Source organism: Parasteatoda tepidariorum, chromosome 9, assembly GCF_043381705.1.
Source record: "Parasteatoda tepidariorum isolate YZ-2023 chromosome 9, CAS_Ptep_4.0, whole genome shotgun sequence".
Taxonomy (NCBI): Eukaryota; Metazoa; Arthropoda; class Arachnida; order Araneae; family Theridiidae; genus Parasteatoda; species Parasteatoda tepidariorum.
The window spans coordinates 55,544,636-55,559,806 of NC_092212.1; the positions used below are offsets into that span (position 1 = coordinate 55,544,636).

Below are 15,171 nucleotides of genomic sequence, written 5' to 3' on the forward strand. Positions count from 1 at the left end.
CTCGCATTAAAATTTATTTCTTAACGCTAAATTTTGAGAAAAAAAACTTTGATAAAATACAATCTGAAACAATTCTTTTTTCAAAAAATCCTCACATTTGTGTTTTACATGTTGAATAAGAATATAATTTTCAATAAAACTTAGATTTATCAATAAATTAATTCGAATATAAATTTTCAACAGTTTAAGAAATATTCAGAATTAATAATTAATTCTACGTGCAACAACACCAACATATTGCAGTAATGACTCGAAAATGCAATTTCAATGATTTAAATATAACACATAAGAAATGCTCTGCAAGAAAAGCATGTATTTTAAATGGCAGTCTTTTCAGCTAGTGTCATGTGATTATAAAAAAAATAAATTTTTTTTTCGTGTGAGTACATAATTAAAAAAAATTAACCACAATCTAAAATTTATCAGCTGATGATGGGTGCTATAATATGCAATACTAGCAATACAAAAATACATGAAAATGGAAAAATAGGTAAATAACATACAAACGAAATGGAATTTTAGTTTTTATTGAATACTTAAATATGAATCAGCTTAATAATTTAAAAATTAAAAGTAAAATATTTTTGATTTAAATATTATAGCAAAGTAAATAAACTTTTTAAAATAATTTTTGCATTTTAATCACTTACTCATGGCAAAATTTGTTTAAAATATGAAAATATATTTCTCTTAATTTTTAAAAGGGGATAATAGAGAACAAATACAAATCCAACCTAATTTAGTGTTAAATAAATTAATTGAATTGTTCAGAAGTTTAAATTTGGAAAGTTGAAGTACTTCAAATTATTTATTCAGTAGTTTTCTTTTATCTTCAATTAATTAAAGAGGCAATTAAAATTAGTAAATATATAGTTTATTGGTAAATTGAATTAAATAAAATTTATTTAATTGTTAGTTTAATTACTCTCACAATTTATGAAAAATTTAAAAAATCTAAATATATATACTATATATATGATAAAAGCAATCGATTTTAAATAATTCAAATTTACTCTTTAAATCCAAACTCAAAGTCAAATATTTTAAAAAGTAATTTCTTTGCCAAATATTAGTATCTGTCTTCATAACAAATAAATTTTTTTTAAATTTATTATGAATTGGAATTTTAGAGGTCAGATTCAATAAGCTTTGTTTTAAAATAAGAACAAAATACAAGTAAAATACAAATCATACATAAAACTATCTTTATCAAACGAGGACAAAACTTAAATAATAATAAAAGAAAAATAAAACTGAACTAAAATTTTTCTACAGGAACCAAAAAAAAAATTCATGTACAATCTTTGATTTTATGTAGGACTATGACTTTAGTCTTATTTATAGGAATGAAGAACGTAATATAAAACTAAAAAATAAGCAAGATTTTGATCAGAAATATTAAAAGAATTATCATACTTAAATAGATAGCAGTTCTCTTAGCACCCTATATGGTGATATCACAATATTAGGAACGTTAACATAGTAAGAAGAGGCACTGCTTCTAATATACTAATTAAATAAGGTGTAATTCAGGTAAATGAATTTTTATAGAAGTACAGATAGTTTAAATAATTAAGATTTCATAAAATACATAACACTGCTTTTACGTATGTTTGAAAGCTAGAAAGGGATAATATAAGATAAGGTAGAAAAAAAATGTATTACAGAATCACATCGACAAATTGATCTTTTAAATTTATTTTTAAAATGAAATTTTGAAGAAATATTGTTATATTAGTTAATTATTTAATAAACATTAAGATGTATATTTTTTAATATTAATCATTATTTTTTTATACTTTTTTTAAAATAAATTATGATTTTTCAATTACATTAGATAATATTGTTCACCAAAAAATGAAAAATAATCGATTAGTTTTTAAATTTAAATGATTGATAAGATAATTTATCCACCTAATAAATCTGTTTTATTACCCCTTTTAAGCAATCAACATGAATTATTGCATAGTTGAAAACTATTTCAAAAACGTTCAATTTCATTTCGTAAATCTTTCATTCAGCCATTTTCACTCTCACAGCTTGTGCATGTGAACTTAATAGCCATAGCTATAGCGTTCCAATAATCCTCAAATGTTATAGAGGCACTTTTGCTCTAAAACTTAAAAATGATAATCATATATAAATATATTATGAACGTATATGCAAATACTAACTATAAACTTTTGTACAACTCTCAATTAAGATCAATATTTAATTATTTGAGTAAAATCAATTAACTTCAAACATTAAATAATAAAATACGCATTTTTTTTACGAATTGCTTTTTTTCAGTAGCACATTTTCAATTTTCAAACACATATGAAATACATCAACGTAACATTAAAAAAAAGTAACATAAATGAATTTATGACAGGCATGGACAAATTTTCAAAGTACAATGAAATTATCAGGCTAGTTTTCTCTTCACAAACAATTACTTAAAACTAATCATGAAACTGTTTAAATTACATGAGATAAAACCCAAGACAGTCTTATATTATAAGCTCTTAATATATTTGAAAACTGTTACTTCAATCAAAAAAATTGTCTTAAAATATGAGGAATTTCTTACAAGCATTAAAGTCCACGCCAAAAAAAAAGACAAAGAAAATATAAATCTGAATATGGACAGTTATGTGCAGTAATGATATGCTAAAATGTATGAAACTTTGAACTATAAAAATGTGAAAATGCAACTCAACTCTAAATGGCAAGAAATTGATCAAATCAAAGTTGTGCAATTAATCATCTCAACTTAAGACAAATGTTTAAATTCAAACAAATGATTTACTACCTTATGAAACATGCACTAAACATATAAGTAATTTAAAAGAAATGCATTGATGAATGCACCTTGACTGAAGCATGTAACATATGTGCTTGTACTTAAATGGTTAGAAATGTATTTCCATCATTTAAATCGTTTCATAATAAAGAACGTTTTGTTCTTAATATCACAATTAAACTGTCCTTATTTTCAACATCTTCCTCCTCTCTTTAATCTTGGGCCTTCCACATAATTGTTATTCATTTGGCACTAGAGTACAAATATCTTCTAATAATATTTATCAATTTGTTCATAACTTATATACAGTAAAATGTTAAAAGAGACTCACATAATGGCTAGATATCAAAATATGTTCATATTACGTTCACTCGGTGAACACATCATCCAAAAATGAGCACGTTTTGTACTCTTTCTAGAACAAAAATGCACTTCTTCTCCGAGGGAGAGCAGCCCTCTGTTTAGGTACTTATTTACCCTAATGCAGAAACTGATATTTTAAATATCCAGACATTTATACTGCATAATATATATATATATAAATCTGTATTGATATAAATGGATTTATTTATAATATATCAGTTAACTTCACAGTTGCGTTTGTCCAAAGGAGTCTATGACTTGGAAAAGAGTGCAATTTGTTTTATTCCTTTAAGAATAAAAGGAATTATTTTTCAAAAAATGAGAATGTTTCGGTGGTCACGTGGTTGATGATATATGTGGTTAATACACTATTTAGGTCTCCGGGCGTATCTCAGCACTGCATAACCCAGCAGTCGGAATATGACCAGAAACGCTAAGAGAATGAGTGTGTTCGCCCACATTGGCAGTGATGGGCCGTGCTGGTTGACAATATGGTCAGCTGGAATGTACACTGTAGAGTTCGTATTACTGTTACGGCAAATTTCGAATAAGGAATTTTCTTCAGCGCACCTGTGAAGAAAAAGTACAACATTAGCAGTCTGTATATATTGAATTAGTAGATAATTAAATTTGTTGATGATACATTTTGTAAAAAATTATTATTCAGTAAGAAATACACCTAATAAATTATACTCTCGTGATTTCTGAATTCCTATTTGAGATTTTTTTTTTAATTTGACCATACATTTTCATACATTTCTTTTTCTTTATAAATATTAGGAATACAACATTTCCTTAATACGTAATATCAGAAGAAAACTTCTGTGATGAAACAAGCACAAATAGAAAAAAAGTTTATATTATAAATTTGAAATTTATATATATACATATACACAATTACATATTTATAAAATATATATAGAATTAAATATTTTAACATAATTTATTTTAGCAATCGTTTTGAAAGTTAATGTTAAATGAATTTTTTAAAATTATACAAAGGAATAAAATTACAAGCAATTCAGTTCAAGAATGTTGTGACTTCCTCACTTGCTTTCTTTAGTTTTTCTTATTTACACGACAAAACGAACAATTAAATTATGTTTGTCAAAATTTATTAAAATGTCTCTGTTGGTTTTGAGACTAAGAGTTCGTTTTTCAAAACTGTTATTGACTTTAAAACATCGTTTTTAAATCTCTTCAAATTCAAAATTAAATGAAAAATGCAGAAGCAACATAATGTATATGAAAAGCAGAATTTTTTTTACTACATTACTATTTTTAATTTTAAATAAGTACAACTGTGAAAAGAATATAAATCTTGATTCATAATGACGTCTAATATTTTTGTATGCTATATTTAAATATGATAAAACATATCTTCATAAAATTTTTTATTTATTTGTAAAATGATGGCTACAATAAATTTTTATTTTTTTCAACTGCAAGTTCTATAATTAAAGTATTAGATCTCATAAAACAACTTCTCTTGCAAAGAAGTTTTACAACTTGTGAAGATTTATTTACCTCATGGGGGGTCCTCCACCAAATTCAATCATCTGCATATTTTGGTAGGCATAATGAACCATGGAGAAATACTGTAACCATTTCAACCAATATGGAATAGAAGATACATAATATCCTCCAAATAGCATGGTTGAAAGAGAGTAGAGAGCAGAAACTGTGATGGATACTTGGAGATCAACACAAGCAGCACCAATAAAAAGTCCCACACTCTGATAAAAAAAGAAATTAAAAATTATAATTTAGAAAACAAACTAATTGTAAAATATACTACACAAATACAATTAAATTCATTGGAATTTAATTAGTTTTAAACTTGCCTTTTAAAGTTGTTTTTTCCTACTGATAAAAATCCCACATTAATTATTAATAATTTAACATTAGTTTCAATAGTTCAGTCAGTTTACAGTAATTATTATATTTATAGAATATCTCATTACATCATATTTATGCCATATAACATGTATTAACACAAAAAAAATTGAAAATGTGTAAAATGCTGTCTCATTTTCAAAAAAAAAATTTTTTTTTTGTTTGTATTAAAATCCTTTTCTTACTTTGAAATGTTTTTTCAATATAAAGCATTTAAAGGAACTAGCACTTAATTAATTTTTTTATATGAAAGGCAATAAATACTGTAACAATAATACTCTTAACAATTTAACATTCAATTACTTCAATATTTCACACATAGGTAACTTTTTGTATCAAATAATAATTTACAAAAAAATAAGTGTCAAGTTTTTCTGGATATGGTAATATTTGTATTTAAATATAGACATCATCAATCACATTTGATGAAATTATCAGTAATAACTGTATTGGGGCTGTGTAAATGCAATTGGATTCCAATTAAATTTCAATTACATTTGACAGCAATTTTATGGCAAATATCTCCATTGCTAAGACTTAAAAAATTCATACATGATTAAACTCTGCTGTACAGTATGTGTGTGCAAACAATCAATAATATTAGAAAGTAAAGCTTTTGGAACAATTTTTTCACACATAATGTAAGAAATATGCAAAACTGTTTCTCAGTTTTATTCATAAAAAAAAGACTTTATAACATTAATCGAATACAATTTCAGTCACAGCGGTATTAAAAATAAACATTTAGAAAAATGTTATAAAATGAAGATTTATTACCTGTGATACTATTGTGCTAAGTAAGAGGAAGCCCCAGAGACTGAAAAATGTTTGAGCATTGTGAGCTCCAAGCAAGAGGTATGAGATCACATGAAAAACTGTTGGCAGTGTCATAACTAATGGCAGTTCACCTATCATTTTTGCTATGTAATAGGCAGATAATCTATAAGCTCCAGATGCTCTCTCTTTGTTAATAACTTCTCTCTCAGGGGGAACTGAAAAATAAAAACAAACATTAATTATAATAAAAAGGCTCTATTTAATGTATTTTGTTTCATATTAATATTAATTTAAAATAACTAGCAAGGCCTATTATGCATAAGGAAAATAATGCAATGAATTAAATACATAAGAAATATTTTTATACATTTATTTAACCAATAATTAGTTTAATTAATTTGAGAGAAGTATAATAAAAAGATCTTTTTAAGTGAAACAAAAGATATGAAAATACATTCCTAATGAATGCTTAAAAGTACAATGCAAATTTAACTTTATCAATATAAATCTCTAAAGTTACATGTTAATATATTTTTCACACAATATAAAAAAAAACATTTAGAATTTATTATTCTACCAAATTGATATTTATACAATTATTATATTATGGAGTGTTAAATGATTATGATCACATTGAAATTGACTAATGCTAATAGTCTATTTGCTACATTAAAGCTTTAAGTATTAGTTGATTGCAAATTGGAATAGATACCTTTAATAATTTAATAATATTACAATGGAAAACTTAGTTGTAATCATACTTACAAGAAACTAAAGCTCCAAAAAGTGCAAACAACATCCAATATGTAGTTCCAAAAAACATCTGCAAATAAGTAAAACATAATGACATTTTAAAAAATGTACTGAAAGTTTTAAAAAAATAATCAAGTATTTATTGTATAATTAAATATATCATCCATAACTGCCAACTTTTACGCCTTAAAAAAATTATTTTTCTCAGCGATGTCAAAATTAAACATTGATTTAAACATACATAATTATGTTTCGATTTGTCTTGAATTATGCACACAATTAAATATATAATGGTAAGGCTGTAAACTTTTACACTTTTTACAATCCATTTTTCTCAGCAGTAGCACAATTTAACACAAAATTAAACATAAGTATACATAAATCATGACTATCAATTATTATTTTGTAAATGCGGACATTTTTCTTCTTCTTTTTTTTTCTTCCTTTTTTTCGGGTTTTTTTAAAAAAAGAGATAAATTTGAATACTTTAGTAGTTATTTCACAGCCACTATCAAAATTTTTAAAAAAAGCTGACAGTTATGATAAACAAGAGAATGTTATTTCCCTTACCCATCCTCTAATGTCCACAATGGATGATTCAACTCTTGGTACTTGGAACCATAAAAGACCACAGAGAATTCCCAATGCAAAGGTTTGAACCCAGTTCAGTTTGGAAAGCATTCTGGATCGAGCTTCAACAAAGTTGCGCTTTGTGAGAACTTTTAGTTGCGTGGTAAAACATGTCGGCCATTTTCTCTCCTCATTCAGGTCTACCTCGCTACTAAAAGTAGAACTAGCTGCTTCCGACCAAGAAGACCTACCGGAATCATCGTCATCTCTGGATTCTATAACAAAGAAAAAATTTTATTTAAATTAAAAAAGTCAAATTTGATTGCTTAACTGAAAATTCAGAATTACTACATCAAATACATAACCATTTTTTAAAAGTGTAATGAAATATTAGATAAATTATAGCTACTGAATTCATGCAAAATATTGTAGCTACAAAATTATTTGGAAAAATATTACTTAGTAACAAAATATATTTTATTATAAATTGTTTAAATAATTATATTTTCATTTATTGTAATGCTCAATTTAAAAAATTTTTGAATTAAAGAATAGATGATCTTCATAAATATTTAGTCAAAGTGCTTTTTGACAAAACTGCACAGTTTTCAGAATGATTTTCTTTTTTTTTCTTATACTTAGTGCATTTGTAAATTTAAAGACATCATCAATGGCTCTAAATTATCAGAATTTAGAGACATAATGTAACTTAAAAAGAATGACGTCATTTTTCATGCAAACGTGTCTAAACAAACTATTTACAAAAGAATAACATATTAAAATAAAAATAGCGTACTCCGAAAATACAAGTTTACTTTTATAATTTAAAACATAACTAATCGATCACAATTCGACAAAACTGCACAGTTTTCAAATTTGATTGTTTATAAAATCTGAACAAACGTTAGACAATTAAGAGGTTTAGGTCGACTTCGAAATCATTAAGTCAATCATCATTCCAATGTGCTATCATAAAAATTTTAAAAGAAATTTCTTTCTACAAAATAATACAATTAGAAAGAAATTATTTTTATAAGTTAAAGAAGTCGTTCATTATATGAGACAAACAAATTTTAAATCTCTACACATAATAAAATGTAAAAAAATATATAGATCATAAATATAATAAAGAAAAGGTGTAAAATATGAATTGAAACTTAATTAGTCAGTATTATAATAATGTATTTAGAGTAAACATTTTCTAACTTAATTGAAGAAAATATAAAATAATTTTAAATAAATTCAGATTAATTCTTCACCTTACTTAATCAAGGAAATAATTGTAGAAATAAATAAATTTTAAAAAACTTAAAATTAATTTTATTTTTTACTATAATCCATATGATTCCCATATTCCTTCTGATGCACTCTACCTTCATCAGTTCCACACAGTAAAGAAATATGCGACTCTTATTTTATACACTTATCTGCTTGTAAAACAAAACATGCTCTATTTTAATAAAACAGCCACAAATACAAGCAAAAGAAGAAGAAAAATTAAAAGCAACATGCAATAAAGAAAAAGAATTCAAACTTAACAAAATAAAACAAACAATGCGAATGAACAACATGAGCACCAATAAAAAAATTTTAAAGAAAAGAGAATAAGCAAGCATTGCAAAATTAAAAAATAATAATAAAAGCAGCTGCCTATTTATCAGGAAAAAAATTAATATAAATTATTTGTAAGGGTGCTATAGAGTGAATACTTACATTGGTTAGGATTTGGCCAAAATAAACATATATTTACACAACAAAATTATTTTATCATTAATGATTAGTACTAGATACTTGATTATCAATGTCTCATTTAGGAAAACTGTTCAGTTTTGTGTGAAAATTTAGTTTAAAAAAACTTACATTTAAATTACTTGAATTGTGTTTTGAAAAGTTCTTAACATTTTAAGAAAATAATAATAGAAAACTAATACCAATTACCGAAATTAATTCCTAAAATTTGAAAACTATTTATTTAAAAATGATTCTAACATAAGAATAAATCGATATAAACTTCACATAAATGAAAAATATAACTCAAAGTAAAAGTTAAAATATTCTTTTATTACTCATATTTCAAATAAGAATATAATTAATTAAACGCAAAGAATTTTATTTTTTATACACAAATGCAAGAAAAAATTAATATAAAACATTTGAAGAATGAATTATAATATAAAAACATTTTCCTTACCAACTTTACTGTAAACTGTTTGTAGTTTTTTATCTGAATCAATAACAACTCTCAATTCAACTGGTTGGTTGTGATCCATTGATTCTTCAGACATATTCCACAGAGAATGGTTACATGGCTCACAATTTTCTTCATTTCTGCTGGGAATATTTTGTTAGAAATACAAACGAACAACTAACATTTCTTTAAAAACTGTCAGAAAATATAATTTGTAATAACGCTTAATAAATAAATGCTAAAATAAATGTAATGATAAATTAAAAAAATTAATGTGATTATAAATATATGTTAAAAAATGCATAATTGATTATGAATATAGTGAAGTAAATGTGTAATGATTAATGATACATTTAGTAATAAATAAATATTAAAAATGCATAATTGATTATAAATATAGTAAGAAATAAAACAAGTTAAAATGATAATAAATTTAATGAATAAATGTTAAAAAAATTTACAATTGATTAAAAACATAGTGATGAATAAAAAAAAAATAAATATGATGGTAAATTTAATAAATAACTGTTAAAATATAATTGATATCAAATATAGTGATAAATAAAACAAATAAATGTGGATGATGAATGTAATAAATAACTGTNTTGATTAGAAACATAGTGATGAATAAAAAAAAATAAATATGACGGTAAATTTAATAAATAACTGTTAAAATATAATTGATATCAAATATAGTGATAAATAAAACAAAAAAATGTGGATGATGAATGTAATAAATAACTGTAAAAATATGTATAATTAATGATGAATGTAATAATATAATCAATAAATAGATTTAAAGGCAAATAAATAATAAATGCGAGGATAAATTTAATACATATGTAATAATAGTTTTACAAACAATTAATTGCTAAATTTATTAATTACATGTAATTATAAACTAAACAAAAAATATCAATAAATAAATTTAATAATAAATGCTTTAAATAAATAATATTAATGATATATTCAACAAAACACTGTAAGGTTAACTAAAAAATAAATGCTCTAATAAATATAATATATACTTATAAATGTTATGATAAATTCGATATTAAAGTCATGATAAAGTGTTTAAATTACCTGTGGTTCATACCGGGCCACATTTGCCTATGGCATTGAATGCATTCAACTGACTTTCCATTTCCATCATATGGGGGAGATGAGTCAATGACAACTGATGGGCAATAGAAATCTTCTTGCAATTCTTTGGGGTATTCAGGGTCTTTCCTAAAATTTAAATTTGATGTTAAGATTTTTTCAAATTACTATAATAATGAAGAAATTTATTTAACTTCAATTTTAATATAAATAAAATTTCAATTTTAATTTTTCAATTTTTTCAAAATTAATATATTTTATTAAGAAAAACATTTAAAGTTCGATTATATTTTATGTGATTTAATGAAAAATACGAATAGTTTTCGATTCAATAATAATTTAAATATGTTCATACAATAATTTAGTAAGCGAATATCAGAGATTTAAAAAAAAATTACTTTTGTTCAATAGCTGCATGAATAATCTTTTCTTGAACATCTGTAGTTTTCTTCACTTGTTCCACTGCAATAAAAAATTCCATTCATATTTTAATCAGCATACAAACATTATGCTTAAAAAATATTATTAAAAAAAAGGTAATTAAATTTTCAGCAAAAAAAGTGACAATTAACAATTGTCAAAAGTTGAGAATTAACAATTACTAAATGAACAGCTTCAAAATATTATAATGGATTAAGAGTAGTGAAAGCATATTATTTTTAATAATAACATTAAAAATTTTAGATGGTATTCAGAAACTTAATTTCCAATTTAAAATTCATTGCTTTGCTATGCAAGTTACAGAAATATAAATTTTGATTTGTAAAGAATACCTACTTATAAAATCTGCAGGGTTGTAGTGAGCTGAAATTTGCATTCCCAAACGGGTAAAAAAGTCAACCACTTTTCCAGCTTCTCCAAAGTAAGCAACCTTAAGAGATATAAATAAAAATTATTGTTGTATTCAGAAATATATAAATAAAATTAAAAAGAATGTTGAAAAAATTTTACATCTTACATGAATATATATATATAAAAGTATATATATTTATGTAGTAAAATAAAACAATATACCCACCTGACCATTGCAGAGCAACAGTAATTTATCAAACATGTAAAAGATTTGACTGGACGGCTGATGAACAGTTACAACCAATGATTTGTTTTCAGCTGTTAACCTTTTCAGGGAAACCATCAAAGAATGTGCTGTACAAGAATCAAGGCCTGAGGTAGGTTCCTGAAATGAAATAAACATGACATTAGAAATGCATAAGAATGTTGTATTAAAATTGTTATCAAGTTTAAAAACTAGACCAGTTTAAAAAGGAGACAATGTTTAAAAAAAATTATAATGATACAAAAATGACTTTAATGTATTTAATCATCGATTGTTTTTGAGCCTGGTAATCATCAAATCTTTTGTCAAAAATTACACTAAATTTAAAATAAATATTAAAAAAACAAACAAAAAAAACTGACTATTATGAATTTCTGACACGATTGACGATTAAAATGATTAAGGAATATCTAAGTAAAAATTGCATTTATTTAAAGAAAAGATTGCAGGAATAAAGTAAAAAGCAACTATAATTCAAATTAATTAAGCTTGGAATATTAAACACAGCAAAATATATTTATTTCATAGATCATTTCAAAGAGTAATCAAAAGAATTTTCTTACATCGAGAAGCATAAGTGAGGGGTTTTGTAACAGCTCGCAGGCTATATTTGCTCTCTTCTTTTCTCCTCCTGATAATCCTCTTTTTAACATATCACCAATAACTATAAAAAAAATCACAATACTTAGTAATTGACATAATTCATAGAGAGACATAGAGAAAAATTTTTTATGAAAATTGTGTAAGTTAGTTTACTACCACTGATAATTTTATTTCGCACAAAGTTCAAAAATTGTAGGGTATGGCCAAAATGAGGTTATCACTTCTTCATTCATTTAATTGGAATATAATGAAATAATAATGGAATATAACAATATATATGGAGAGAACTCATGGATATATGGAATTTAACAATATATATGAATGGATAAATTCATGGATAGATGGAATATAACCATACATATGGAACAAAAGAAATTAACTTAATTACATGAATTAAACCTGAAGTGTGATTAACAATATATATGAATGGATAAATTCATGGATAGATGGAATATAACCATATATATGGAACAAAAGAAATAAACTTAATTACATAAATTAAACCTGAAGTGTGATTAACAACATGTATGAATAGATAAATTCATGGATAGATGGAATATAACCATATATAAGGAACAAAAGAAATTAACTTAATTACATAAATTAAACCTGAAGTGTGATTGGCAATATATATGAATGGATAAATTCATGGATAGATGGAATATAACCATACATATGGAACAAAAGAATTTAACTTAATTACATAAATTAAACCTGAAGTGTTATCAACAACATATATGAATGGATAAATTCATGGATAGATGGAATATAACCATACATATGGAACAAAAGAATTTAACTTAATTACATAAATTAAACCTGAAGTGTGATTAACAATATATATGAATGAATAAATTCATGGATAGATGGAATATAACCATATATATGGAACAAAAGAAATTAACTTAATTACATAAATTAAACCTGAAGTGTGATTAACAACATGTATGAATGGATAAATTCATGGATAGATGGAATATAACCATATATAAGGAATAAAAGAAATTAACTTAATTACATAAATTGAACCTGAAGTGTGATTAACAACATATATGAATGGATAAATTCATGGATAGATGGAATATAACCATATATATGAAACAAAAGAAATTAACTTAATTACTTAAATTAAACCTGAAGTGTGATTAAGAACGTCAAAAAAATCTCTCCTTGTGAGACAAAAAAGAAATAGTCTAAAATAAAAGAAAAGGAGGCGAGAACAAAAAAAAAAAAAAAAAAAAAAAAAAAAAAAAAAAAAACATTTGAGAAAATGAGTTACGTTATCACAAATGAAAGCAATCTATTTGTAGAAACATTCAAGCTGTTTGTCAGCCGGTGCAACAATGAAATATCGCTAATTACTCTTTAGACATCAATTTTTATTTAAACTGTTTCAATCAGATGTAGACACTATGTGTTTTGGGGATAGGCCAAAAAAACAGAAGGAAATAACCTGAGGGTTATTTCTTCACTCACTCTCAGTCTAAAAACATACTAACCTTTCCTCTCCCAGAATTCAAGATCGCAAACTTGGATCAAGTCATCGCAGTCAAGGGGAGTCCATTTTTTATAAAGTTTCTAGTTATCAACCTTATTTTCAAATTACAGTCGGACTTCTATTAAAGAGATTTTCTATTTTGCAATTTTTTTCTTCGAGGAACCAAGAACATTTTGTAAATTTCTTCGTAAAATAACTTCCAAGTATCGAGTGAGTTTTCTAATTAACGAACGATTTTTTTTTAGATCTTATTTCCCAAAATATTTCGAAACATTTCAAACTTGTTAACGCATTTGATGGGGAAATATTAATTTTCGCAGTCACTTAACTTTTAGAGAAAGCAGTATATCCTTTCCTGTTTGCATTTCATGCAAGAATCCATGCCAAAAAGCAATTTACGAGAAAGCCTAACAGAAATTTCTAAAGCATGGAACTATGATGTTACAGATCGCACTATTCGTACACCTATCATTAAAAAATAGGAAGTAAAATCAACTGATTCTATTAAGATTAATTTCACATTTTAAGAGGCACATTAACAATTTAATTGCATAATCTAGTCAGCTCACTATCGAGTAAATTGAATAATATTATTAGCTATTATTCAGATTTATTACACATCTTAAATATTAATTATACGATATTTTATTATTATAGCTATTTAAAAACTATTTTTACAGCAAAAATCGAACACAATAAATTGAATGAACAATGCATTGCTTAGTATCATTAAAATTTAAAGTATAATTGCTACTGTTAGGCAAATATGTTGTTACAAATTTTCAAATAAATGAATAGGCATATTCAATAATAATTTCTTTTAAATAAAACAACAACAAAAAATGTCATTAAGGTCGTTAAGGCATGAGTAAATGCATGGTAAAGCATCTGGAATTCAAAACGCCTAAAAAGAAAAAACATTAATCAAATGTCGCCAAAAACGTTTAAAATAAGGGAAATGGGTAGTTGGGTTGAACAAGTTGAAACCAGTAACCAAAACGTGTTTGACCCAAAAACCTTGGCCTGAAAACTTGGATTCAAATACATGCAGAAGCAGAAAAGAAACAAAGAAAAGGCGACACCCGCGTTGGCTTAGCTGTAGGGCTTAGAAACACAGCCTTGGAAAAAAGGATTTGTAATACGCCAGGGAATATAACGAAGATGGCTTTAACGAAATTGCAGCGGTCATTCACACTGCATAAAAGAAGAAAAAGAGTAATTTTTTGTTTCTTCTTGCGGTTTTATGATACGCCTTAGGGAAGATTTTTCTTGGAACTGTGAACAGCATTAAACGACACCAGCATGCGTGATGATAACTAGAATTCAAAAAGTTTTAACTAGCAAATAATTTGAATATTAGTAATGTCACGCTAATCAAAAGAAGGCCCAGTTGTATGGTTCAATATATTTAGGTGCTGAAAAAGATTTTTTTTTACCTTTGAATTATGAATATTTTATCTGCAGTATGCATTAAAATTTGATTTTGTATAAAATACTGCAAAGAAAGAGAGACAGAACTCACTGTCACATTATTTTATATCTTATGTGTATATTAGATTTAGTGAATAGTGTTAATCTAT

At 25.0% G+C, this 15,171-nt stretch overlaps 1 protein-coding gene across 6 annotated transcripts in view; it reads right to left on the minus strand.

Moving 5' to 3' along the window:
- Window positions 1-1,788: 1,788 nt before the first annotated feature.
- The window catches only part of LOC107444682 (uncharacterized), a 165,495-nt gene continuing 152,112 nt past the window's right edge, over window positions 1,789-15,171 (minus strand). For 3 of the 6 annotated variants that reach the window (XM_016058907.3, XM_071184849.1, XM_071184848.1), the window contains exons 5-15: window positions 12,054-12,154; window positions 11,452-11,610; window positions 11,211-11,304; window positions 10,832-10,895; window positions 10,416-10,562; window positions 9,336-9,472; window positions 7,145-7,419; window positions 6,587-6,644; window positions 5,822-6,036; window positions 4,676-4,884; window positions 1,789-3,718 (exon numbers count right to left, since the gene is read on the minus strand). In XM_016058907.3, coding sequence (XP_015914393.1) covers window positions 3,517-3,718; window positions 4,676-4,884; window positions 5,822-6,036; window positions 6,587-6,644; window positions 7,145-7,419; window positions 9,336-9,472; window positions 10,416-10,562; window positions 10,832-10,895; window positions 11,211-11,304; window positions 11,452-11,610; window positions 12,054-12,154 — 1,661 coding nt within the window. In that variant the 3' untranslated portion in view covers window positions 1,789-3,516. Of the gene's footprint in view, window positions 3,719-4,675; window positions 4,885-5,821; window positions 6,037-6,586; window positions 6,645-7,144; window positions 7,420-9,335; window positions 9,476-10,415; window positions 10,563-10,831; window positions 10,896-11,210; window positions 11,305-11,451; window positions 11,611-12,053; window positions 12,155-15,171 lie in introns of all 6 variants that reach the window. The other 3 variants (XM_016058902.3, XM_016058916.4, XM_016058910.4) reach the window with 1 other exon arrangement.